General features: G+C 47.1%; 1 protein-coding gene across 1 annotated transcript in view; it reads right to left on the reverse strand.

The window, feature by feature from the left end:
* Window positions 1-221: 221 nt before the first annotated feature.
* Window positions 222-25028, reverse strand: part of Wnk2 (WNK lysine deficient protein kinase 2) — a gene marked incomplete at its 5' end in the record, with an annotated part of 115650 nt that continues 90843 nt past the window's right edge. The window contains 7 exons of the mRNA XM_010607639.1: window positions 222-419; window positions 2892-3003; window positions 13889-14127; window positions 15591-15635; window positions 21323-21421; window positions 22202-22372; window positions 23393-23607. Of these exons, the coding sequence (XP_010605941.1) occupies window positions 394-419; window positions 2892-3003; window positions 13889-14127; window positions 15591-15635; window positions 21323-21421; window positions 22202-22372; window positions 23393-23607 (907 nt within the window). The remainder of the gene's footprint in view (window positions 420-2891; window positions 3004-13888; window positions 14128-15590; window positions 15636-21322; window positions 21422-22201; window positions 22373-23392; window positions 23608-25028) is intronic.

The raw sequence follows: 25028 nt of genomic DNA on the forward strand, positions 1-25028 counted from the left end.
TTGGTCTCCCGAGACTAGACAGAAAGCTGTAGGTCATGGAGCTGTGTGAACAAAGGGGACCCTGAGTCTGTGCCTGGAAGGTGGCTTGGAGATGAGCTTCAGAGCCCTGCACTGGCATGCCAGGCTTCTGGGGATGTCCCCTTGCCCAACCCCTCATGTTTGTAGCACCTGCTTGCCTGAGGGCCACCAGAAAGGAAAAAGTTTGAAAAACGTGCTTTCTCCCCCAAAATATTTTTTATTCTTGCATTACATTTGTGTTTCCAATCGTGAATAAAAAATGCTTAGAAAGTGGTTACAAAACAACGTGAAGTGGACTCGTGGAGGGGCTGGCCCAGAAAGTCCGTCACAGCGCTGCTGGATGATGTGACACGGGCCTGGCGGTGCCGGCGCCCATCAGTCGGGATTCTCGCTGTCAGGATCTGGAAAACAAAACCGCCACAGCTCGCTTGTTTCAGGCCTCTGTGGCACAGCCTGCCATCCCGGGAGCTGCTGAATCAGAGGTGAGAAAGCAAAGCCAGAGTCTGGCCAGTCTGCCATGTGTCCATCCTGGTACCAAGTCCTATTCTCGGCACCGAGCCCATCAGCCTGTTACCTGGCCATCTTCTCTGTGATAGCCAGGTACTCAGAATGACCACAAAACTAGAGTGCCTGGCAGTGGGCTGTCCTCTGAACCCTTGGGTAGCTGGGAGACCAGAGACCATTAATTTTCCCTGCCTCCCTCCGGGACAGTGCCAAGGTAAGGTGCCGTGAGGTAGCTGTAGGGGTGTGTACTGGATAATGGGGGTGGAATGTCCTTGTCCCAGAGCACAGGTGTGAAGGCTGCTGCTTCGTCATAATGTGAAGGCAGCAAGGCCACAGAGGCAGCCACCCTTCACTGTAGGGGCCCAGGTGGACTACAGACCTCAGAGTGGTCAGGGCCAGGCTCAGGCCCAAGATGCATGTGCAAGAGCAAGCAGCTCAGGTACCATGCAAAGTTAACCTTTCCCCAAACCACCATCTTCACTACAGCCCTGTGCCTCGCAGCAAGGCCGGCACTCTTCATGTGACCCATGGTAATCACAGCCCCAAATCTTCCTCTGGACAAGAACCTGAAAAAGGGTACCCCACCTGCCCAGTGCTTGGTCCACCAGGAGCCATGTAAGCTTGGCTTCGTGGGAGCCACCACCATCAGGAACAGAGTGGAGATGTCGTCCACGTGACCACGAGACTCACCCCTCCATACGCATGCACTTGTAAAAGTTAATCAGGCACAGGGGTGTAGCAGAGCTTGGCATCCTGGGCACCTGGGTCACACCCTACAGGAACAGTGCTGGGGAAAGGCAACCCCGCCAGAGGCCCAGCACTTGGGTTACAATCAGCACTCCCATCCAGTGTGTGGTCGGCATGGCTCCAGGCTCAGTGCAGAGCCCAGGACAAGCATGCCTGGCTCTCCATACCTCTTTTCTCTACAAGGTTGGTCGGTCTGGCTCATGGACAGAAGGTAAGAAAAAGATGTTGTTTCACAGTGTTTTCAAGCAAAAATGTTTATTTTTCTCCTTCACATACACAATCTCTTGGGGATCCCGTGCCGCTACCGTTGTTGTAGGAAGAAAGGACTGAGGTGTGCGGTGCCTGGGGCAGCAGAGAGGGTGGCCCCTGTTTCACTGAGAAACAAGTTCACACGATTCTCGGACCAGGCACAGAACACAGAAAACTCTTACTGCAGTGTATGCCATGGCAGAGGATCCTGCACAGTTCCCTGAAAAATTCACTTCTAATTGAACTGATGGAATGGGATATTAAAACTAAAATAATCTGGCTGGTTTAGTAAATACAAGATATACAGTGCACAGTGGAGCCATCGCCTCCACCTGGGGCTGTTCTGTGCCCATGGGGGGAGCTGTGGAAATTGCAGGAGGGTCCTCTCCTCAGCAGTCTGGCCTTTGGAGGGAACTACAGGGCATGGTGGGCTCCCACAGAAGTCATGGCAAAGGAAGGTAAAGGGGTGGGAGACCTCGGAGCTGAAGCAGGGTGCGTCTCTGCAAGGTGCCCCCAACGGCCTGCTGCCACCAGGGCACCTAGGACATTCCTCACAGGCAAACCAAGCTGCTGATGCTCTTCACTGCACACACCCCCTGCCTGGTGGTCCTCTCAGTCACCGATAAGCCCAGGAAGCCCTTGCTCCACTGAGAACCAAGACGAGCTCACCTAGCAGCGAGCTCTTTAGTGTTCAATATTATGAGTGCAATTTTCTTTCTTTTTGTTTCTTAAAGACATTTACAATAGAAAACTGAAGATCAGACTTCAGCTTCAGCTTTGTAAGCCATTCAGATCTCTATAACAACAGAGTAGAAATATTAAAGCAAAGCCAACTGTAAATGAAGACCTTTTTTGATTTTTTTTTTTTAACATCTCTTTCCATTGGGGAACAGAAAATCTGGAATTCAAGATACTGAACTGCTACAGGATGAATGCCAAGGTTCTAACCTCCCACTAAAGGAATGAGGGTGTGCAGACCATGGGGGGCTAACAGCAATCAGGGTCTGAAATGGTAGGGGAAGCTCCTCCTGCTGCCCATGCTGCCCCATGGTGACCACTGAGCCCCACGGTCGGGAGACATGCAGAGGCCAACCCACAATCTGATTCCTCCAAGCAGTTCCAAGTGCTCTACCTAGCCAGGAGCACGGCACAGGGCTACGTGATGTGCTGCTGGCGGCTGGGGGTGCTGACAGTCGGTGGCTGCAGGAACACAGGCAGCACAGGTACCTGGGCAGGGATCCAGCTGCTCCAAACCCCTGGCAGGTTCCCCTGGGCTGCCCAGGGCCCCCAGGGCACTGGAGCTGGGCACAGGCCTCCATAGTGACCCAGGAACAGTGCACAGGGTGGGCTTAGGAGGCTGGCATGGGCAGTACCTGGGATGGGCACAGGCAGGGCCGGAGTGGCTCCAGGAATGGCTGCGGTGGACAGAGGGCCAGGTGCTGGGGCCAGATATGGCATTCCCACTCCTACTCGAGGTATAATCATCTAGAAGACAGAGACAAGAAAAGGGAGGTATGTGGGGCTGCGATCAGCTGCCTCCTCTCATGCTCTGGGGTCCCTGAACTTTCTCCATCCTTAAGAAAAAGTGGTCCTAGGACCTTCCACAGACAGGCACCTCCATCAGCTGACCATGAAGTGACAGCGTGGGCTGGGAAATAGAAGCCGACCCTCCCTTGCTCTCTAAAGCTCCAGCCCAGTCACCTCTAGGCCACAAGCCCCAGCTGTCCATGGGCCACAGTGGGCACTGGGTAGAATGCATAGAGCCTAGCCAATCGGGGCACATGAGTAACCCATACCCCTCCACCAGCTGGCACCAGTGTCTTGTCTGAGTACGCTGTGAAATAGTAAATAACTCAGTGAACAGCTCAGGAGCCAAGGTGGGAGCAGGTGCTCCAGTGGGAGGCAGGGCAAGTGTGCAGGAGGGGATCACAAGCTGCCTTCCATGCTGTGGGTCTAGTGGAGAAGGTTTGAAGGACAGGGCAAGCAGATGCTGAGGGCTCACACAACCTGCACCTCACTATACAGAAACCCACAAGGCTACTGTGAGGAAGGGCATCAAAGGCCTGCTGTCTTCAACATCCTGAACAAAACACTAGCTAATGAACCAGCAACTAAAAGTGGGGTTTGTCCCAGGAATGTGAGGCTGCTGGCCACTTAAAGAAGTGGAGAAAAAGCCACTATATGATCTATGACAAAAGAGATATAAACATCATCACAAACAAACAATAAAAAGATAAACTAGCTTTTAAATGGTCACTAAGCCTTCACCAGACAATATACAGAGAGATGCTAAGAATATAAAGAGGTGCTCAAAGACAAATTAAAGCAATAGTAAGAAACTTACTACTAGGCCTCAAATTCTTTTTCCAAAGTAGCTTTCAAATACAATGTCCTATACATAATGGAAAAACAAAAACTCAGAAGAAAAAACAAGGCACTACAGAGAAAAAGTAATGGAAAGAAAAACTATAAAGTACTACATGAAGAAACAAGATTGGTAATTTTGGTAGAGAGTTTGAGTTTTTTTTTGGTTTTTTTGTTTTTTTTAAAGATATAGCAGGTTTGGGGAAAAACAAGTAGAAAATTTTCAGCTAAACAACTGCAATAACCGGGGCTGGAGATTTAGCTCAGTGGTTCAGAGAATTAAAAAAAACAGGAAAAATGATATATAAACAAAATGAATAGAATTTCAATAGAAATTATGAGAGACCAAATAGAAATACAAGACGTTGAAGAATATAAATGAAATTTAAAAATTCAGTAGAGGGTTTCAATAACATTTGATCTAGCAGAAACAAGAATCAGCAAGCCTGAGACATTACAATTGAAATTATCAAGTTTGAGGAGCAGAAAGGCAAAAAAGAAGAAAAGTGAACAGAGCCTAAGGCATCTTAAATGGAGCTCCACTGAGTGGACCAATGAATGCATTTTGGGAGTCAAAAGAGGAGAGAGAGGAAGGCTCAGGAAAAAACGCCTGACTAACGGTCACCCTTTCTCCAGGTTCATAAAGACCCTAATCTACAGAAGCCCATGGGACTCCAAGCAGTATAAAGTCAAAGACAGCCTCACTGACATACATTATAGTCAAATTATTGTAAGTTAAAGAGAAATGGGGAATCTATTTTCTTTCTTTTGGTACCAGGGATCGGACTTGAGACCCCTGTGCTTGCAAGGCAGGCAGTGGAACTACTGATCTACATCCCCAGCCCCTAAACAGGGAATCTTGAAGGCAACAGTTTGTAACTTACAAGGTATCTTCAATAAGGTTAACAGCTGATTCTTCATAGAGGACCAGGAAGGTAAGGTACAGTGGGATGATATATTTAGTGCAGAAAGAACAAATTATCAACTGGGGATTCTATATCCAGCAAAACAATTCTTCAAAAATAAAAGAGAAATTAAGACTTCTAGATAAACAAACCTGAGAGATTGTTCCTAATATATCTTTCCTACCAGAAATGGAGGGTCACAAAAAAAATTAAATAAATAAAATGGTTGGGGACTGTAGCTTAGTGTGAAAAGCCTGAGTTTAATCAACTTTCCACTCCCCCCAAACACACATACAGAAAAGGAAGCAAAGAAGGAAAGAACAGAGGAGGGAAGGAAGGAAGTTCTCCAAGCTAAAATTAAGGGACAATAGGAAGTAACTCAAAGTTATTGCATAAGTAAATAAGTACATCAGTATTATTATACTTTTAGCTTGTAATTCCTGTTTTTTTCTCTATATCATTTAAAGGGCAAATGCACTACATAATAATTACAAATAAATTTTGAGAATGTATAAAGATGAAACTTGCAGCCAAAACAATATAAGGGGGAAGAGATGGAGATATAAAAGAGCCAAATATCACTATTAAAATTAGTCTCTGATTCAAAGTAATCTATAAGAAGTTAAGATGCTAACTGTAAACTACAAGGTAGTTACTAGAAAAACTACTGAAATATATACAGAAAAATAAAGAGGAGGGAATAAAAATGATATACAGCAAAAAAAAAAAGCAAAAAGTCTAATTTTTAAAGAGTAGTAATGGAGGAATTAAAGAATGAAAGCCTGTAAGACATAGAGAAAATATGTCGTTAAATGGCAGAATTCCTTATTTATACTTACTTTAAATATACATGGACTAAACTCTATGATGAACAATATGATACTGACAAAGTGGATAGAATTTCATGGCCAACTTATATGCTGCCTAGAAAACACTCATTTTAGATACAAAGGAATAACGGGGCTAATACTAAAAGGACAGAAAAAGATAATCTATTCAAATGGTAACCAAAAGAGAGCTGGGACAGTTATATTGCTATCAGAAAAAAATAGAGTTTTAATAAAAGGGTAACAAGAGAAAAAACAAGATAAGATATATGAGAAAAGATTCAATTTATCAAGAAGATATGTTATAAATATACACATATCTAATAACAAAGCCCTAAATAATATGAAGCAGACATAAAAAAGAACTGAAGCAAGAAATTGTTCTACAATGATAGCTGGAGGCTTAACTATTTTACTTTCAACTATAGGTAGAAGAACCATACAGAAGATCAATAAGGAAAGGAAGGACCCGATCAACATCATAAACCAATCAGCCCCAATATATATTACAGAAAACACATTGTTTTGCCATATGGAATATTTCCCATATGTTAAGCCACAAATCAGGTCTAGTACATTTTAAAAAGACTTAAATAATATCTATTATCTTTTCTGAAGCAATGAAAATAGAAAGCAATAACAAAAGAAAAACCGCAAAACTAAAAAATATGTAGAAATTAAGCAACATTCTTTTTTTTTTTCTTTTGGTACTGGGGATCAAACTTGGGACCTTGAGCTTGCAAAGCAGGCGGCGGAACCACTGAGCTAAATCCCTGGCCCTAAGCAAAATTCTTAAACAACCAAAAGCCCAAAGAAGTTATCACAAAGGAAATAACATTTCTAATTCTAAACAAGAAAGTTCTTATGTTAATAACCTAAATGTATACTCTAAAGGAACTAGAAAAAGAGCAAAGTAGCCCAAAGCCAGCAGAGGGAAGAAAGTAACAAAGACCACAGCAGAGATAAATAAAATAGTGAATAAATAACAGAGACAAATCAATGAAACCAAGAGTTGATCCTTAGAAAAGAAAAACAAAGTTGACAAAATTTTGGCTACCAAATTGGATATCTTAAATGAAACGGACAAATTCCCAGAAACAGAAACTATGGATATTTATTGGGGAAAGTGGGCTGTAGTTTTCTTAAGATGTCATTTTCTGGCTTTGTTATCGGTGATGTTGGTTGGCCTCAGAAATGAGTTAGGAATTGTTTCCTCCTCAATGTTTTGAAGATGGTAAGAAGCACTGGTCATCACCCAGCTTGGACTCAGAGCCACCTCTGCTGCACAGCCCGGCCCAAACTACGGGCCTCCTCTGGAGCCGCGCCTTTTCCAGTGGGCACCACTGTGCACCCCCCTCCCCCCACACCCTGATTGAGCTAGTCCTTGGATGCACTCTGCGGAGGCATGGTGGGCTATAAAGGGTGGTAATTGATCCTATTATGTTCCTGATTATATCGATAGGGATAAAGGATAGGGACTGGTTTGATGAGTTGTTTTCTCAATTATGAAAATGAGAATGTCTATAAGTCATTAGAGAATCAAAGACTGGGATGCAATGATATCAGGAAGATTTAATGACCCAGAGATTGAATCAAGGGCAACCCAACGGCAAAAATAAAGATGAGAACACTTAAGCAAGCCACAAAAACAGACTTCCCATCCACCAATGGCAAACAGTAGGGCAAAGGAGGATGAAAAATCAGATAGTGAACCTCCAGGACACTCAGAACTCACAGCACAGGAAGTAACAAAACAGATCAATCAGGCTCTAGAAAAATTCAAAGCAGAAATAATTTCCCAGATAACCATAGAGATGGTGAGCAAAATGAAAGTCATGATTCGAGAATCTAGAACAGAAACTGACAAAAAAATAGATGACCTCAGGACCATAATAGAAGCATGAAGGCCCAGCATAAGAAAGAAATGGAAACAATGAATGCCCAACATAGGAAAGAAATGGAATCCATTAAACAGATTCAAACGGATATCCAGGAGAATAAAAACTCTATTGAAAGTGTAACGAAACAGAATAAAAGATTGGGAAGATAGAATCTCAGATATAGAAAATAGGATAGCAAACAGTGACCATGAAAAGAGAGTTCTCTTAAAAACAGTAAGGGATCATGAGAAATCGATCCAACAACTCCTAGTTGATGCAAAGAAGAATAACATAAGACGGAAAGGCATCCATGAAGTACCAGGAGAAAATGCAAATGACTTAAAAAAGCTGTTCAAAGAATTAATGACAGAAAACTTCCCAAACAGAGGGGAAGAATTTGACATACAGATAAGCGAGGCATATAGAATACCAACTAGCCATGATAAAAAAAAAATCTACACATAGACATATAATAATCAAGATCCCAGAAACCCAACAGAAGCACAAAATACTACAAGCAGTAAGAGAAAAGAAACAAATCACATGCAAAGGAAAGCCCATCAGAATCACAGCAGACTTTTCCACACAAACCCTCAGGTCAAGGAGAACCTGGAGAGAGGTATTTCAAGTCCTAAAAGAAAACAACCTATAACCAAGACTGATGTAACCTGCAAAACTCTCTTTCAAAATGGACAGAGAAATAAGATACTTCCACGACAAAGAACACTTGAGAAACTTCATGAATACTAAACCAGCACTACAGAGAATTTTAAATAATATCCTAGAAAAAGACAATGAAGATCACAACACCAGGAGGCCCAACAGAGCAAATAAAATAGTCAAGGCAAGAAACTAAAAGGAGAGGACAAAAAATAAAAAGAGTCAACAAAAGGACAATAACATGACAATAATAAGTCAGTACATATCAGTTATAACTATAAATGTCAATTCACCAATCAAGAGAAACAGATTGGCACAATGGATTAAGAAGCAAAATCCAACAATATATTGTATGCAAGAAACACGCCTAATGCAAAAAGAAGCCCATAGACTGAAAGTGAAAGGATGGAAAATAATTCTCCACATGACAGGAGCCAAGAAAAAAGCAGGGGTAGCAATCTTATTCACAGACAAAGTAAACTTCAAGCCAAAACTGATTAAGAGAGATAAGGCCACTACATCCTTGTAAAGGGAACAATCCAAGAGAAAGAAATGACAATCATAAACATATATGCACCAAATATAAATGCCCCCAACTATATAAAACAAATATTAAGTAACATGAAAAACCAAATAAACACTAATACAATTGTAGTGGGGGATCTGAATACCCCACTATCACAAATAGACAGATCATCTAGGCAAAAAATCAACAATGAAATACTAGAACTAAACCAAGATTTTGAACGTATGGACTTATTAGACGTCTATAGAGTGTTCCACCCCACAAAATCAGAATATACATTCTTTTCAGCTGCACATGGGTCATTCTCCAAGATAGATCACATACTAGCTCACAAAACAGGTTTGAATAAATGCAAAAGAATTGAAGTTATTCCCTCTGTATTATCAGGTCACAGTGCAGTAAAGCTGGAGATCAATAGCATAAGAAACCGTAGGAACTTCACAAACACATGGAAATTGAACTACACTCTCCTGAACAATCAACGGATCACATAAGAAATTAAAGAAGAAATCAGACAGTTTTTACAAATAAATGAAAATGCTAATTCAACATACAGAAATCTATGGGACACAATGAAAGCAGTTCTATGTGGAAAATTCATAGCACTGAATGCCCACATTAGGAAAAACAGAGCAAGCTCAAATAAACAACCTAACGATGACTCTTAGACTCCTAGAAAAACAAGAGCAAGAAAAACCCAAAGCTTGAACAAGAGAGGAAATTATAAAGATTAGAGCAGAAATCAATGCAATGGAAACTAAGAAAATGATACAAAAAATAAATGAATCGAAGAGTTGGTTTTTTGAAAGAATAAATAAAATTGATAAACCCTTAGCAAACTTTATCAAAAAAGGAAAGAAAAGGCTCAGATTCATGCAATCAGGAATGAAAAAGGTGAAGTCACAACAGATCCCACAGAAATCCAGACGATCATTAATACATACTATGAGAACCTGTACTCTAATAAAACAGAAAACACGGAAGAAATGGACAGATTTCTAGATACTTATGAATTACCAAAGTTGAAAGAAGAAGATAAAAACATTTTAAACACCCCAATTATAATCAGTGAAATTGAAAATGTAATGAAAAACTTACCAACAAAGAAAAGCCCAGGTCCAGATGGATTTACTGCTGAATTTTACAAGACATTTACAGAAGATCTACTGCCATTATTCTTCAGACTTTTCAATGAAATTGAAAGAGAAGCAATACTTCCAAATTCATTCCTGGAAGCAAATATCACTTTGATTCCCAAACTAGGGAAAGATGTAACTAAAAAAAAGAACTACAGGCCAATCTCCCTAATGAATACAGATGCAAAAATCTTTAACAAGATATAAGCAAGCAGAATACAGAGGATCATCAAGATCATACATCCTGACCAAGTCGGACTTATTCCAGAGATGGAAGGGTGGTTCAACATACGTAAATCAATAAATATAATACACTATATTAACAAAGTCAAGGACAAGAACCACATGATCCTTTCGATAGATGCAGAAAAAGCATTTGACAAAATTCAACACACATTCATGATAAAAACCCTGCAGAAAGTTGGAATAGATGGTCTATGTCTCAACTTAATAAAAGCTATCTATGAAAAACCAACAGCCAACATCATATTAAATGGCCAAAAACTGAAAACCTTCACGTTAAAATCAGGAACAAGACAAGGATGCCCATTATCACCACTCCTCTTTGATATAGTTCTGGAAACATTAGCCATAGCAATTAAACAAGAGAAAGAAATTAAAGCAATAAAGATAGGAAAGGAAGAAGTTAAACTGTCATTATTTGCTGATGATATGATACTCTACATCGAAGACCCAAAAACTCCACCAAAAGACTTCTAGACTTAATTGACACTTTTAGCAGAGTAGCAGGATACAAGCAACACACAATACAAAAATCAATAGCCTTCTTATACACAAACAACAGACTCACTGAGAGAGAAATTAGGGAAACAATTCCTTTCACAATAGCATCCAAAAAAGTGAAGTATCTGGGAATCAATCTAACAAAAGAAGCAAAAGACCTCTACACTGAAAACTATAACACTCTAAAAAGAGAGATTGAAGAGGATATAAGAAAATGGAAAGATCTCCCCTGCTCCTGGGTAGGAAGAATCAACATAGTGAAAATGGCCATACTACCAAAACTGCTATACAGATTCAATACAATGCCAATTGAAATTCCAACACTGTGCTTCACAGAACTAGAAAGAAGAATCCAAAAATTCATTTGGAACCATAAGAGACCTAGAATAGCAAAAGCCATCCTAGGCAACAGACGCATGGCAGCAGGAATTACAATTCCCAATTTGAAACTATACTACAAAGCCATTGTGATAAAAACAGCATGGTACTGGCAAAGAAACAGACCTGAGGGTCAGTGGAACAGATTGGAAGACACAAAAACAATTCCAGATGCACTCAGCTACCTCATCTTTGACAAAGGAGCTGACCGTCCCCACTGGAGGAAAGAGAGCTTCTTTAATAAATGGTGTTGGAAAAACTGGATCTCAACCTGCAAAAGATTAAAACTAGACCCTTATCTGTCACCATGCACTAAACTGAAATCCAAGTGGATGAAAGATCTAAATATTAAAACAGAAACACTAAACTTGCTGGAAGATATGTTAGGCAGAATTCTGGAAGACGTTGGCATAGGAAAAGACTTTATGAACAAATCCTCAGCAGCACAGGAACCAGCAGAAAGAATCAACAACTGGGATCTCATCCTATTAAAAAGCTTCTGCACTGCAAAAGAAACCATCAACAGAACTAAGAGACAACCTACAATGTGGGAAAAACTTTTTACCAGCTGCTCCTCAGACAAAGGACTATTATCTAGAATATATAAAGAACTCAAAACAACCAGCCCCCCAAATATAAAGACCCAATTCAAAAATGGACATCTGAAATGAATAGACATTTCTCAGACAAAGAAGTAAAAGCAGCAACTAAATATATGAAAAAATGTTCCACATCACTGGCCATTTGAGAGATGCAGATGAAATCAACACTGAGACTTCACCCCATCCCACAAAGAATGGCTGCTATCAAGAAATCACACAACAACAAATGTGGGCGTGATTGTGGGGAGAAAGGAACCCTTCTCCATTGTTGGTGGGAGTGCAGACTGGTGCAACCACTGTGGAAGTCAATATGGAGATACCTCAAAGAACTAGGATTAGAGGTTCCATTTGACCCAGCCATCCCTCTGCTGGGTATCTTTCCAAAAGAATTAAAAGAATCATACCACAGTGATATATGCGCATCTATGTTTATTGTGGCATAGTTTGTAATAGCTAAAACTTGGAAACAGCCCATCTGCCCATCAGGTGGAAACCAGATAAAGAAGATGTGGTATTTCTATAAAATGGAATACTACTCAGCCATAAAGAATGAGAAAGTAGATTCATTAATAGGAAAATGGATACATATTGAGGATATACTCCTAAGTGAAATAAGTAAGTCACACATGTGTAAATACCAAATAGTTTCTCTGGTGTGAAAAACTAAAATAGTACTCACGATCCTAATGGGACAATTAGCAATGTGAAATAGGAAGAAAAGGACCAAAGGTGTAGGGACAGTGAGAAGGATAGGGAAAGGTAATAATGGAAAAGGAAAAAAGTATGAGAAATGTAAAAATGGAATTAAAGTGTTTGAAGGTAGGGAGGGGAGGAGGGGGTGAAGGGAGGGTGGGGACAAGGGGAAAAAAATGAGAACCAAGACCTGTCATGTAAAGGTACAAGATCCCAGTAATGAATGTAACTGTACTGTCTACCTAGAATGTACCAATAAATTCAATTTAAAATTAAAAAAAAAAAGAAGCACTGGTGTTATTTCTTTAAATGCTTAGTAGAATTCACCAATGAAGCCATCTGGTCCTAGATTTTACTTTGTTGCAAGTTTTCTGATGACTAGGTCTCAATATAGAAAAAGAAGAACAAAACTGAAGTCCTTTGTGATTTTAAAACTTACTACAAAGCTACAGCAATCAAAACAGTATGATACTGTCATGAGGATAGAAATATAAACCACTGAAATGGAACAGAGAATCCAAAAATAAACTCTTGCATATATGGCCGGTGATTTTTAACAAGGGTGCCGTTATTCAGTGGGAAAATAACAAGGTTTTAAATAAATTTCTGCCGGGAAAAATGGATATTCACATATAAAAGAATGAAACCACATCAAAAACTGACTTAATATAGGAGCTAAAAAGTTACAAAACTCTTTGAAGACACAGAGTCTGATAGGAAGAAAAGGGCTAAAGGCTTAGGGAAAGTGGAGGCATAGCAACTGCTAGGAAAGAACTTGACAAGACTGTCAAGAAAAACCAGAAAATGCAAATGACCGTAAAACTATAGAAGGAGCCAGATCCCTAATGAAAACCTTCCCCTCCGGGGACAAACCAGTGTGTGACAAATACAGCAAAATGTCAACCAGAGTGCAGACGGCGGCACACAGGCGTGCACCGCAGAGTTTCAACTCCTGTGTGTTCAAAATTTTTCAAAGCAAAGGCTCACAGATGAATGTTTTCAACACAATCACCACCAGCAACAACAAAATACTATAGCCCAGATAGCCTGGTCTAAGAACCCACTGAGCATTTAAGGTGGAAATAACCCCAATGTTTCACAGACCCTTCCAGTAAAGTCAAAGGGAAAACTCCTCCAACAAGTACTGACGCAAAAAACGCACACCTGAACACACACCTGCCGAGATGTGAGAGCAACGCGCCGTGCGCTCCCCGCTTGGCTCCCCTGAATGTGCGCTGAAGCAGGCCGCTGGCTGCCACGAGAGGGTGAGGTGCACACCTGCTCCTTTGCCAGCCTGGAGACAGAGTACGGACAGCGATGCATCTGTCCCCAAAGTTAGGGCTGCACATGCTGGCTGTGGGCTGCAGGGCTCAGGCTGCCCAGGCTGGAGCCTCTGCTGTAGCTAAGCTTTAGAGTCACAGTCCCAGCCTAGCCTGTCCCCTCCACCTGCTGGGGACCACAGGCAAGTCACGTGCCTCCTACTCTGAAAGAAGAGAGCCGAACTCAAAGGGCTGTGGTGATGACAAACTCAGATCACGAAAGCAAAGTGCTCTGTGTGTACACAAACTGGCACACGGGATGCTATGCTAGCAATTACTTCTAGCCACGATGCCCACTGCCCTACTCCCTGGCAGAGCCGCACCGCCTATACTCACAGCCCGCGCCTCGCCGGGAGTCTCCATGCCATGCAGCTTCTGTGTCTGCTTTAGCTGGTTGAGTGTGGGCTTCAGCTGTGCCGCCCCCACCGTCTTGGTCGTCCACTCATCCACCAGCTTGTGCAGGTCATCGGTGAAGGTCCCTTTCTTGTTGTTGCTGTTGTTCACCTGCGCCTGGATGTGCAGGGTGGGCTGGGGACCCGGCTCGGGGCCTGGGGCCAGGCTGCTGGTGGAAGACCCTGGGGAGTCACATACAGGCCAGGATTGGTGACGCCACACACTCGCCCAGCGCCACTGGTGGGCTGGCTTCAGTCATTTTTACACGATGGCCAAGAAAATGGCCTCACTTTGGTCAAGCAACACCTTGCTTCAAGAGGTGGTCTGGATCACAGGGCCTTGCTGCCCAGTTTTAGACATGGTATGGCATGTTCATGGGCTGTGAGTGACCGGGCTATGCCAGGCAGCCACTGCCCATGTCATAAGCCAGGCCAGGGGACAGACCCCACATAGCCGGCAGCATCTGCTCAGAGTCCTCTCTATGCCCACCTCTGCCATCCCACCCAAGTCACATGCGGAACTAGCACAGCACCGCCTTCACACGGACAGTGTCTAATTCCTCAGGATCTGTCTCTCATCCCCTGCTTCCTCAGGGTAAGAGGAAGGAAAACAGGCCCAGAGGCTGAACGCTTTGCAAGGTGCTTAGGACCCCTAGGCCGCCTGCCTGATTTGCATTCACATGAGTGAATTTTAATGGGCTGGTTGTTTGGAACCCAAGACTAGGCAATAGCCTTTCCTTACAGGAGCATTTGGGGAAGAACAGAGCCAGGAAGAGCCTCCACCTCTTCAGCCATGGCTGATGCAGAGAGGCAGGGGCCTGGAGCCCTGTGCTGCCAGAACACCGAGCTGCTGCATTCAAATTTTTTTTCTAAGGACCAACACAGGGTTTTACAATTTTTTTTAAAGTCATGTTTCCCCCCGCCCTTCTCCCCAACATACATCATTTCTAATTGGTGATTTTAAATAAGCCAATTTAAAAATCTTTTTCTGTGCTAATAAAAACTCCACCAAAAACTAATGACCATCTCTTCAAACAAGCTGTTCCAAAATGTAGTGTACTTTAGTGGCTAGCAATGACAAGGCAGAGACACAAACAACTGAAAATTAGTGATGAGATTTTTACACACACAGAGCTATTTCTACATGAAAACTTCAGCCAGGAAAGAAAAATGAAAATCTGAAAAAAATTAAAACAGGAGCGAGAGGAAAAGATAGAAAGAGAGAGGTGGGGGAGGGGAGGAGGAGGAAGAGGAGAGAGAGAGGAGAGAGAGGAAGAGATGAGAGGTGTGAGTGGCCCAGGTAGACTAATACCCATTCGGTCCTCGTATCTCTCCTCGGGGGGGAAGCACTCATCTTTAGCACTTCAAGGAAATACTGATTCCTACGGTTTTGGAAAAGGAGCCAATTAATGATTGGTAATTTGTGGACGTTGCGGAGAAGGACAAGCCTGTTAGATGTGAACTGGCGAGGCCGCACCAACTCTAGGAGCCATGGGGACACAAAGGGGCCACAGGCAGCTGTCCTGCCAGGCAGAAGCAAAGCGGAGCCCGAGGGCGGGCACAGAGCGGGCCACCCGCTGCGCACTAGCCACGAGAAAGCCCATGCGATGAGAGGGACAAAGGGGGTAAAAAACCCAGATAATTACTACTGCTGTGTTCTTTGCCTAGGCAGAGACGCTTCAGGGCTGACCCTGTAAGGGAAAAACAAACGACACAAGACCACAGGGTTAGGCAGAACGGAACACACCGGTCACGCTACCACACTTAAGCAAAGTCGTCAGTGTGCAGGGAGGGACAGACACAGGCAGCAGTTCAGTGAGGAGGGCCGGCGGGCCTGGGGTAGCGGGGTTGGCACCCCCAGAGTTAGTGTGCAGGCTCTCACAGGCTTCACTGAGGAGGCAGAGGTGCCAGGGCAAGACCCCAAGCTTCGGGAGGAGTGTTTGTCTCTAGAAGCATATTTCAGAAAAAGAAAAAGAGAAAGGAAAAAGAAGAGCAAAACAACGGGGGGAAAAAAGGCAAGCACACCACTTGGCTTTGAAAAGCCGGGCTTTGGGGAGCACCACCAATTGAGGCAGGAAAAGCCATGGAGTCAGCCATGGGACCCGACTAGAACTGGGCACTGCCTGGGCTGGCCGGCCACCCAAGCCACTAGAGGTTTCCCAAGTGCAAAAAGATACATTGTTTTGCAGGTCTGTGGCCAATTTTGGACCCCACATGGCTGCTATGGATGAGGTCAGATAGGGGCATCGAGTAGGGAAATAGCAGGGCTGACTGATACTGGGGTACACTGCTTCCTCTTCTGTAAAAGTCCATTATTTCCCCCAGGGGCAGGTTGAGGCCTCCTCATCCCTGGACCACTACTAGGGGCTCAGTCCCCATTGTCCAGAGGCAATGGTGTCTCTCAGGCAGGGAATACAATGAATGTAACACCCAGCAGGGCCTGGAGGGATGGAGCCTGAAGTTGGCCAGGAGCTATGCTGAGAAGTCCTGCCACTCCAACTTATCCTATAGCCTCCCAGGAAGCTGAGACTACAAGGCTGAGCTCGGACGTCCCCAAGGTCACTCAGCAAAGCCACACTAGCACTAAGGATTTGCATCTCCATGCAGCAACAAGCCCATAGGAAGGGGCACACGCTTGGCACCATTCCACAAGACTGGAAACACCTGGGGACATCAGCTTTCCTTCTGCCTTGGGGAACAGTGGGCGAATGCTGGCCCGAGTCCGAAGCCGAGTTCAGCATATACCAGATCTGAAACCCAGCTCACATACACCTGACTTATTTAGTGCATCCTGTATCACCAATAAAGCTACCAAGGTGAAGTGAGGCAATGTTCTGCTGCAGTCTCTAACAAGCAAAAAGGAAGGAGAGAAGGGATCGAGCGAGATCCACTCTGAATAAGAAGGGCAGAGCCACTTCTTTTTCTGGTCCACCTTTGAGACAAGGTCTTCTGTGTAAGGCAGAAGCCCCTGGGGTCTGGCTGCAGCCCAGGCTGGAGCTCCAAATGCAGAGCATCAGGAGAGCACCAGTGTACCCTCAGGCTTTGTGTGGGCTGCCACAGACCCATAGGGACAGTCTTAGGACAGAGAAAGAGAGAGAGGCTGGGTGGAGAATCTCACCAGGTCCCCACAGCTGAGGTGCAACAGGTGCTTTAGATAAAGGCCACTGGCACCCGCCTGGCAACTCATGGAGTGACTGGCAGCTCTGTACTCTGGGCTTGTTCTTGGGCCACAGGTGACCACAGCACAGCTGGCCCCACCATCCAGCCTTCCTTATCTTGTCCCTAGGTGACCAGAGCACAGACAGCTCCAGTCTTTGCACAAAGCCCTTAGGGCTGGCTCCTTGACAATAAGGCTGCAGTCTCTGCAGCTCTCAGGCAGAGCCTCCAGGACACAGAAACTTCCTGATGGGGCAGGGTCCTGGCTCCTTTGGTCAGCACTGCCCAGCTGTGGATTCCTACTCCACCTCTCCAGAGCATCTCTACTTTTGTCTGGGTCCTGCTGTGTACATACTTACTAGAGGGTATCTGATGGAGAAGCTCCCACCGAGTCCCGCAAGGTAGCAATGGAGAGAAAGATGATGCCTCCTGGTTCATGACAGTTTTAACCAGGGCTCATCCTGGTGTCCCTGGCCAGCCTGCTCCACCCTGTGTCACGCGCAGGTACAAACCACACACTGTTCCTCCTGCAGTTTCCCCTTCTGCAGCTGTAGTGCCTACTACCTCTTGGGTCCTTGGCAGGTGGCAAGGAGGACACCTCCGGCCTGAAGGACTCAGTGCTGAGGATGCCTGACTAGGACAGATGGCTTAAAAAGCAGGTCAGGCCTGTAGCAATTCCTCACGTGCTTTTTATATCTCAGTGTTCAAATATTGACAGAGTTCTCAAGAATAGCAGGAGCAGGAACATTTACACAAGCCCCGGGGGTCAGCCCTTCTGGTACCAGGGAGCTCAGGCTCTGTGTCCAGCTGACTTTGGATCCCCTTACAACCTCCAGGGGCCATCCTGACCCAACAGGATGTCATACCCTCTGGGCCAGCATCCATGGCTAAAACACCTTTTGAGCTGTCTCTGGATCAAGCATTCACATTGTCGAGCTGAGAGAACTGCCAGAACTGTCCATGATGCTTCAATTCAGAAACAAGGACATGCTTGGTCCTGTGGGAAGTGGTCTGGGGACACTTTTACCTGTCTTGGGCTTCATGTTGGGTCCCCAAGGGTCTGCCTTTACACAGCCGAACGGAACTGTCACTCTCTCCCCACCAGAGAGGGATAAGGGTATCCCAATGTAGGGAGAGAGTTGGGAGGCTGGGAGTGCTACAGGGGGTCCCTGACCCAAACAGGATGCAAATAATGATCAAAAAGAAGACAGTGTGAGACTCCACAGGTCCTACGTGCTGAGAAAGGTCCAGAGACGGCCAGTGCTTGCCTGGCCGGAGGGAGGATACAAAAAGAGGCTGTCCAGGGGGTGGAACACAACTTCTGACCAACAGAACCACCAGTGCTGCCTAAGGTTCTGGATCCCCTCCTCTCGGACTCCTTTAGGTCATGCACAGTCACTAAGTTCCTCCATCCACAAGGGGTCTTCTGGGTTAGCAGCTGATGGAGGCCACACCCTGGCGGGGGTGTGTGTGTGGCAGCGTCACAGAGGGTCCACACTTCCAGGAGTCTGCCCATCTGCTGCCTCATCCCAACCTACTCCAGACCCTCCTCTGGGGCCCACCCTGCCTCTAGAGCCAACTGTTCTGCTCTCCGACCCCAGACAGGACCCAGCCCACCATCTGGCCTGGTTGTACCATCTTATCTGGGGCTGTTTCTTCTCTGAGCTTCATGGAAGTTGAGATATTTCTGCACGTCAAAATCTAAAGCACATTTTGTTTTCCTGGAGCCTCTTCTCTTCTAGGAAATGGCAGTGCCACACACGGCAGCAGTGAACCCCCAAACTCAAGCTGTGTTGAGCGAGCACTGGACAGGACCTGCTGCCCCTTCCCTGCCACACCTCAGGCTCTAGCCCTTTTATTACTTGCAGCATCACCCCTGACACCATGACCACCTGACCCGCAGCCCTATGGCCATGCAGGACTAGACTCTTAGAGTCTTCCTATCATCTGCTCATGCTGCCCCCGCTCCAAGTGGAGGGCAGTTCCTCCTCCCAACCTCCTACTGCTAGTTCTCTTGCATTCATGGGGCTTTGACTTTTCCTCCAGTCTCCTACATATAATATTCAGTCCCCACACACCTCAAGGCCACTCCATCTCAATCTCTTGCGGGCTTCCCGTTGGAGCCTGGAGATAGACAGAGGGCTCAGTGAGAAACCCAGATTCTATATCCCAGAGGCCAGTGGCACAGGGGACAGGGAGACCCTTCCTGTGGCATCCCCACAGGGCAGTAGGAGGAGATGGGTGGCTGGGTTGTCACTTTCCCAGTCCATGCACTTCAGTAGGAGGTGCCCAGAGCAGGTAGCCACTTGGGCTCTACCAGACCAGCTGGGTGGGACTGAACTGGCCAAGCATAGACAGGCTGGGCTGTGACTCCAGCACAAGGCCTATGGGATTCATGAGGCCTAAGCAGGCACCACCTGCCACATCTTAAGCCAATCCACATCCTGCCTCAGACTTTCCATCCTCCTGGTCACCAGACCTTTGACTATGCTCTGCTTCATTTCTGATTTTTAAATCTTGCACCAATGACTCAGTACAACCAATGAAAACCCTTAAGAATGACCCTGGGTCATGTGGTACAGATCTCAGCGGCACAATCACACTACTTCATTCAAGCACAGTGGGAAAGTGGTCATGTGGTTTGCTCTGGTTCCCAAGACTGGCCTGCAGCTGCTCTGGGGATGGAAGACACCCTAAGTTCCAGGTACCCTAACTCTGGGGATGAGCCAATATAAGCCTCACATGTGCCAGGGACAGTAAGTCCCTGGCGAGCAGGAACCAGGATGGAGCCAGCCTGAAGGGAAGGCAGGATGACAGGGTGCCCCATCCTCCCCATCCTCAACTCAGCAACAGACTGAAGCCTGAAAGACACACCACTAGCTGGATGCTCGTGGCTGCTAGTGGCTCGGATGGGGTAGCCTACTAAATGGACAGAGAGCCACTGGAAACCCCATGCCCTTGGCCTGCCCGCCTGCAGAGTGACAGCCATATGGGTCTCAGATGGAGGTGGAGTGGGATAATGGCAATGGTCGCTTACTGCAGATGTGGCCTCTGGGTCCCCACAAACACAATGTATCTTTATTGTACAAGCAAAAAGTTGTGTACCCCAAACCAGCATCTCCAATCCAACTGCCAAAAAGCTCAATGTTTCCGTTTCAAGGACAAAAACCTAAAAACTCCACAGCTTGGCTACAGGGGCCAATCACTGTGAGGGTTAAAAACAAACTGCACCATGGTAGGTGGCCCAAGCAGGTGTGCCCTCCCAGGAGGGAGTCCTAATGTCTCTGGCGAGGGTGGAACTGGGTTTGGTTCGGTGGAGTTGGAGAAGTTGTGTCACTGCCTCCCTGCCTGATCTCCCAAGGGTCATCGGGAAATAGAGAGAGCAAAGTGCTCCAGCTGGGTGGTACCGGACAAGGGCCAGGATACTGCTCCAAAGGGAGAGCCTCAGAGCAAGATGTCAGCTTCGTCTTTTGGAGTTGGAGTGGGCAGATTATAGAGGCAATCAGATCTGTGTTGGAGGAGGAAGGGCTTAGGAAGCCCCAGACGTTTTTTTCTTCTTTTTCCAGTGCTGGGACTGAACCCAGGGCTTTGCTCATGCTAGGCAAGCATTTTGCTACTGAGCTACACCCTCAGTCCCAGGGGCAGGTTTCTAGCTTCTCCATATGCAGAGCATGGGGATGGCTGGGCTTTGGCCCTGCAAGAGGTCACACGCTGCAGTAATCTTCAGGGCAGTGTTGGCCGCTACATGTATGCTTTCAGAGCCCAGACACGTGTGCAGCATACCATGTATCTAGAGAAGGTTGGGGTTGTCTTTTTGTTGTCGCTGGAAATGGGGGACAGCAGACACGTATACTGGCCACAATTGCAACAGAAAAGAAAACTACATCCAACATAAAAAAAATAAATGAGGTGACAGAAGGAATGCAGAAGGCCCTGGCACGTGTGGGTGGAGGGGCCTGGGTGGAGGCAGGCGCGCCACTGCACATGCTTTTGGTGCCCAGGCGCAGCCAAGAGCATGCACACAGCCATCGGGGCTGGGGTGGGCATGGATGGTGGCATTCAGCAGGAAGGACTCATGGGGTCCGCCTGTCCTATTGAGGGGTGATTTCCAGGGGTTGGGGAGGCATCCTATGAAATGTATGAGAGGAAATGAAGACAGGAAGTGGGGAGGGGAGAAACCAAGGGCTGGGAGGTGGGAAAATACAAAAGAACAAATACAGACAGATGGACACAGATACGGGTCCACTGAGGAATCGAGCACGAGGCTTGCTACTAGACTTATAGGTCCCTCTCTCAGACGTTGGGTGGTAAACCGTCCAGCCTGCAAATGAATATAAAGGGAAGAAAACAGAGAGACACTCATCAAGTATAGGTCGCTGCGATTCCTCCTCCACACCAACAGCCACACCAGCCTTGCAACTAACCATCCACGGCTCCATCTAGCCCAGCCTGAGCACCACAGCCACTGACCATGGAACGGGAAGGAGGCAACGGGAGGAGCAGAAGAGAAGCGGCCCAGAGGAAAGGGGTGGGGCACCTGCCTCGGTCACCATGATTTCTCTGGACAGAGATGGTGAGGACAGGAGAGTGCCTAATTGAGCAGCTGGGGCCGTCCATGGCAGTGTTGATGCGACAGCATTTCCTCCTCAGGGCCAAACTCCCAGCTGCAGAGCTGAGCCCTCGACCCCCAGCCGTCCCCTGGACTGCGGAAGGACTTGGTGTTTAGCACCATCAGGCTCTGCTGCAGGGCAGCCAGTGCCTAGGAATGGGTGGCATGGGCCGCAGGGAGATGCCAGGCCCCATTCCCTCCCTGGTCATTGGGCTGACCCCTCCCAGTTCTGGCCACCTCCCCGAGGCTTGTTCTAACAAAGCTATCTTCTGCTTCCGAGCTGCTTACAGCAAGTCCTGGTGATGAGGGGATAGTTTTCTTCTTGCATCCAAAGACTACACCTTTTTCTTGCCCCCCTTTTGTTTGGACAAAGCTGCTCAGCAGCCTCGGCTGCAGCTCTGACCCCCTTGACACACATGGGCGTGCTCCTGGGACACCACTGAGGCCCTATGCGGCTGGCACATGCTCGGAGACAGGCAAGCTGGAAATCACCTTGGCCACGCGCTCCGCCTCCGTCACTGGCTAAGCCGGAGCAGATGTCTGTGGACAGGGAGGCTCGGACGGAGCAGGGCTGCTGGGTTTGAACTGCCTTCGCACATGGGGGCGTGCTGGCGTGGGCAGGGTCCTTAGCGGGAGGGTCTCTGCTGGAGTCAGACAAGTGACCTGGGCGGGGAGGGGAGAAGAGGCGACATGCCATGAGGTGCCACCGGGCAGGGGAGGGCATGGGCTGGGTCTGTGTTCTGCTCTTTGCTGGGTGACCTTGGTGAAGTGCAGAGTCTCCTGCAGACAACTGGCACATGGATGCCCATCTTCTGGATGGGATGTTGAGGACAATCAAAGAAAGTATCCCATCTCCACTGACACCCAGTGCCATGCTGGACTTTGGGCCTGTCCCATGTAGTAAGTGACAGGCTTACACGTGGACTCAAAGGGGCCTGTGCACCCCTCTCACTGTAATAAGTCTTCTTCATATCTGGAACTTGGTACTAAATCCGGGTAATTTGTGCAACTTGTGGGTGGCTTGCATTTAAGCAGTGTTTGTGGTTAACTCACCAGTGCCTTCCTGCTTGGCATTTTTGGAGAGCTGGACTCATGGGGTCTCCACCCTAGTCTGCTGGGACTGCTGGCCAGTGTGCACCGCACAGCGCCACTCAGGATGATCAAAGGAACCCTTGACTACACAGATGCTGCCCAGAGGGAGACTGGCACAGCCCCAGGTACCAAGTACCATCCTTATAAGTCTAGGAGGACAAAACGATCTTTCCTCACACCAAAGGCATATGCCAGAGATACAGGTCAGAGGAAGTGGCCAGCTTCTCTGTCCCAGTCAGCATCCTGCAGGCAGTAGCAGGGAGGAAGGATGATCTTGGGCTTCCCTGGCACGCTCACAGCCCAGAGATGGCTGAGAACACACCCTTTTCACTCAGGGCTGAGGCCTGGCTCCAAGCAGACCCTACCCAAACCCAGGCCTGGCCCCTCTGCACCAAGCACAGAGGCCCAGGGCCTCCCGGGGGCCAACAGTGACCTCCCAGCTCCACTGAGAGGATCCAGAAAGAATAAAACCCCAGACACTCTTCCAGGTCTGGGGGAGTCACACCTGCAGAGCCTGCCTCCCAGGCCCCCTCAGGGTCCCCCACCTCCTCCCAGACAGCCCCAGCGCAGTCCTCCTCCCAGCGGGCCGACCTGTGCTAGAGGCCACGACCTTGAGCTGCTGCACCAGCGGGTTGAGCAGCTTGCCAGCCTTCAGCTTGCCCTTGCTGGTTTTTCTCCGGCGGCCAGTGGGGGGCGCCGTGTGGAAGAAGCCCACGTTGGGTGGAAGTGGCTTGCCCAGACGGCGGTACAGAGCCTCAATCTCCTGCTTCTGCTGGCTCTGCAGTTCAGAGATCTCCTTCAGGTGCCTGGGGAAGGAGAGAGGAGGCAGGGCAAGTGGGCTTCCCCTGCAGGTGGGGGCTGGCAGTGGGGAGAAAGCTGACATGGTTGGCAGCCATCCCTGCATCTCTCTGGGGGCCACTTAGAGAGCCAAGTGGGGGCACTGGCTGGTAATGGCACTGTAAGCCAGGCAGGTGCAAGGCCAAGGGCCTCAGGCACCGATGCACTCAATAACACAGATGAACTAAAGTGCTTCACTTGGAGATACTCAGAATCCTCATCGCTGCACTGTCTTTACGGTCAGGGAGCCCAGGGGATGCCATATGTATCTGTATTCTTGCAATGAAAGCCCTAGGCACCAGCCTAGGTGAAGAGAAAGTCAGCCTGTGCTTGGAACCCAAGGGTTGCCTCGGTTTGGGTCTGAAGATCAGATAGAATGGAGGTAGATCACTGGTCATGGGCAAAGATGGACTCCAGGGCAGCAGTGGAGGGAGGCTGCTGGGACTCGGAACTCTTTAGTCCAACTGTTGGCTGACTCCCTCACTGCCCTCTGGCACCCTGCACTGAGCTTTGGGAGGTCTGACACTACCCCATGGTACCCAACCAGCCCAAAAGGGGCCACAGCTCCTCAGCTCCTTGCCCTGGCCATTTCCTCCAACTTTTATGCTGTGAAAACAGGTGATTTTCATGGTCAGAAGTGAGGAAGCAAGTTCTGACTTTTGCTAATACCAAACAAAAAACAGAAGACAAACAAGTGGCTTTCTTTAGCCATTAAAATAATAATAAAAATAACAAAACAGAGTGGCTTTCTCCCTACGAACAGCAGTGAATGACAACTGCTGAGTGCAAGGGATCTGCAAGAGAAAAGGAGTAGCATTTCCAGAGAGAGGCTGGTGCCTATGGCGATGGTGGTGGTAGGTGCTGGGATAGCAGAGGGCCTCTTATTCAGAATCTAAGGTCAGAGCTCTGTGCTGAGGCCTGATGTCTGTGTCCCCAGAGTCCCGCTGCTGCTGCCCTGCTACCCAGACATGCGGGATGCCCAACAATCAGGACCCAGGAGTCTCAGGCGTCTGAAATCACAGGCTGGGCTTAGCCCTAAGAAGTCCCAGTGCATGCGTCAGAAACTGTGCAGCCCGCACACCTGCATACTAACAAGGTGTCTAAGGACTCTCAGGCAAGGGACGGTTGGAAGTAACTGGTTACCTCCTAGCAGACGCCAGCAGGTGCTCTCAATTCTAAACCGAATTCTCTCCATCTCCTCTTAAAAGATCACCCTTTTCCATTGGGCTCCATAGCCCTCTAAGGATCAGTTTCCCCTTCCTGAGTTTCCTCAGTTCCTTCCTTAGAGGTACTTCTTAGACCCCCTTAGACTTTCCCTCCTCTTGCCTCCCCCTTACGAGGTCCTCACCCGTCTCTAGACTCATGTGACGCTAGGGCCCTTCCCTGGAAC

This window comes from Fukomys damarensis, unplaced genomic scaffold, assembly GCF_012274545.1.
Source record: "Fukomys damarensis isolate Sample0158 unplaced genomic scaffold, DMR_v1.0_HiC HiC_scaffold_27, whole genome shotgun sequence".
NCBI classification, from domain to species: domain Eukaryota; kingdom Metazoa; phylum Chordata; class Mammalia; order Rodentia; family Bathyergidae; genus Fukomys; species Fukomys damarensis.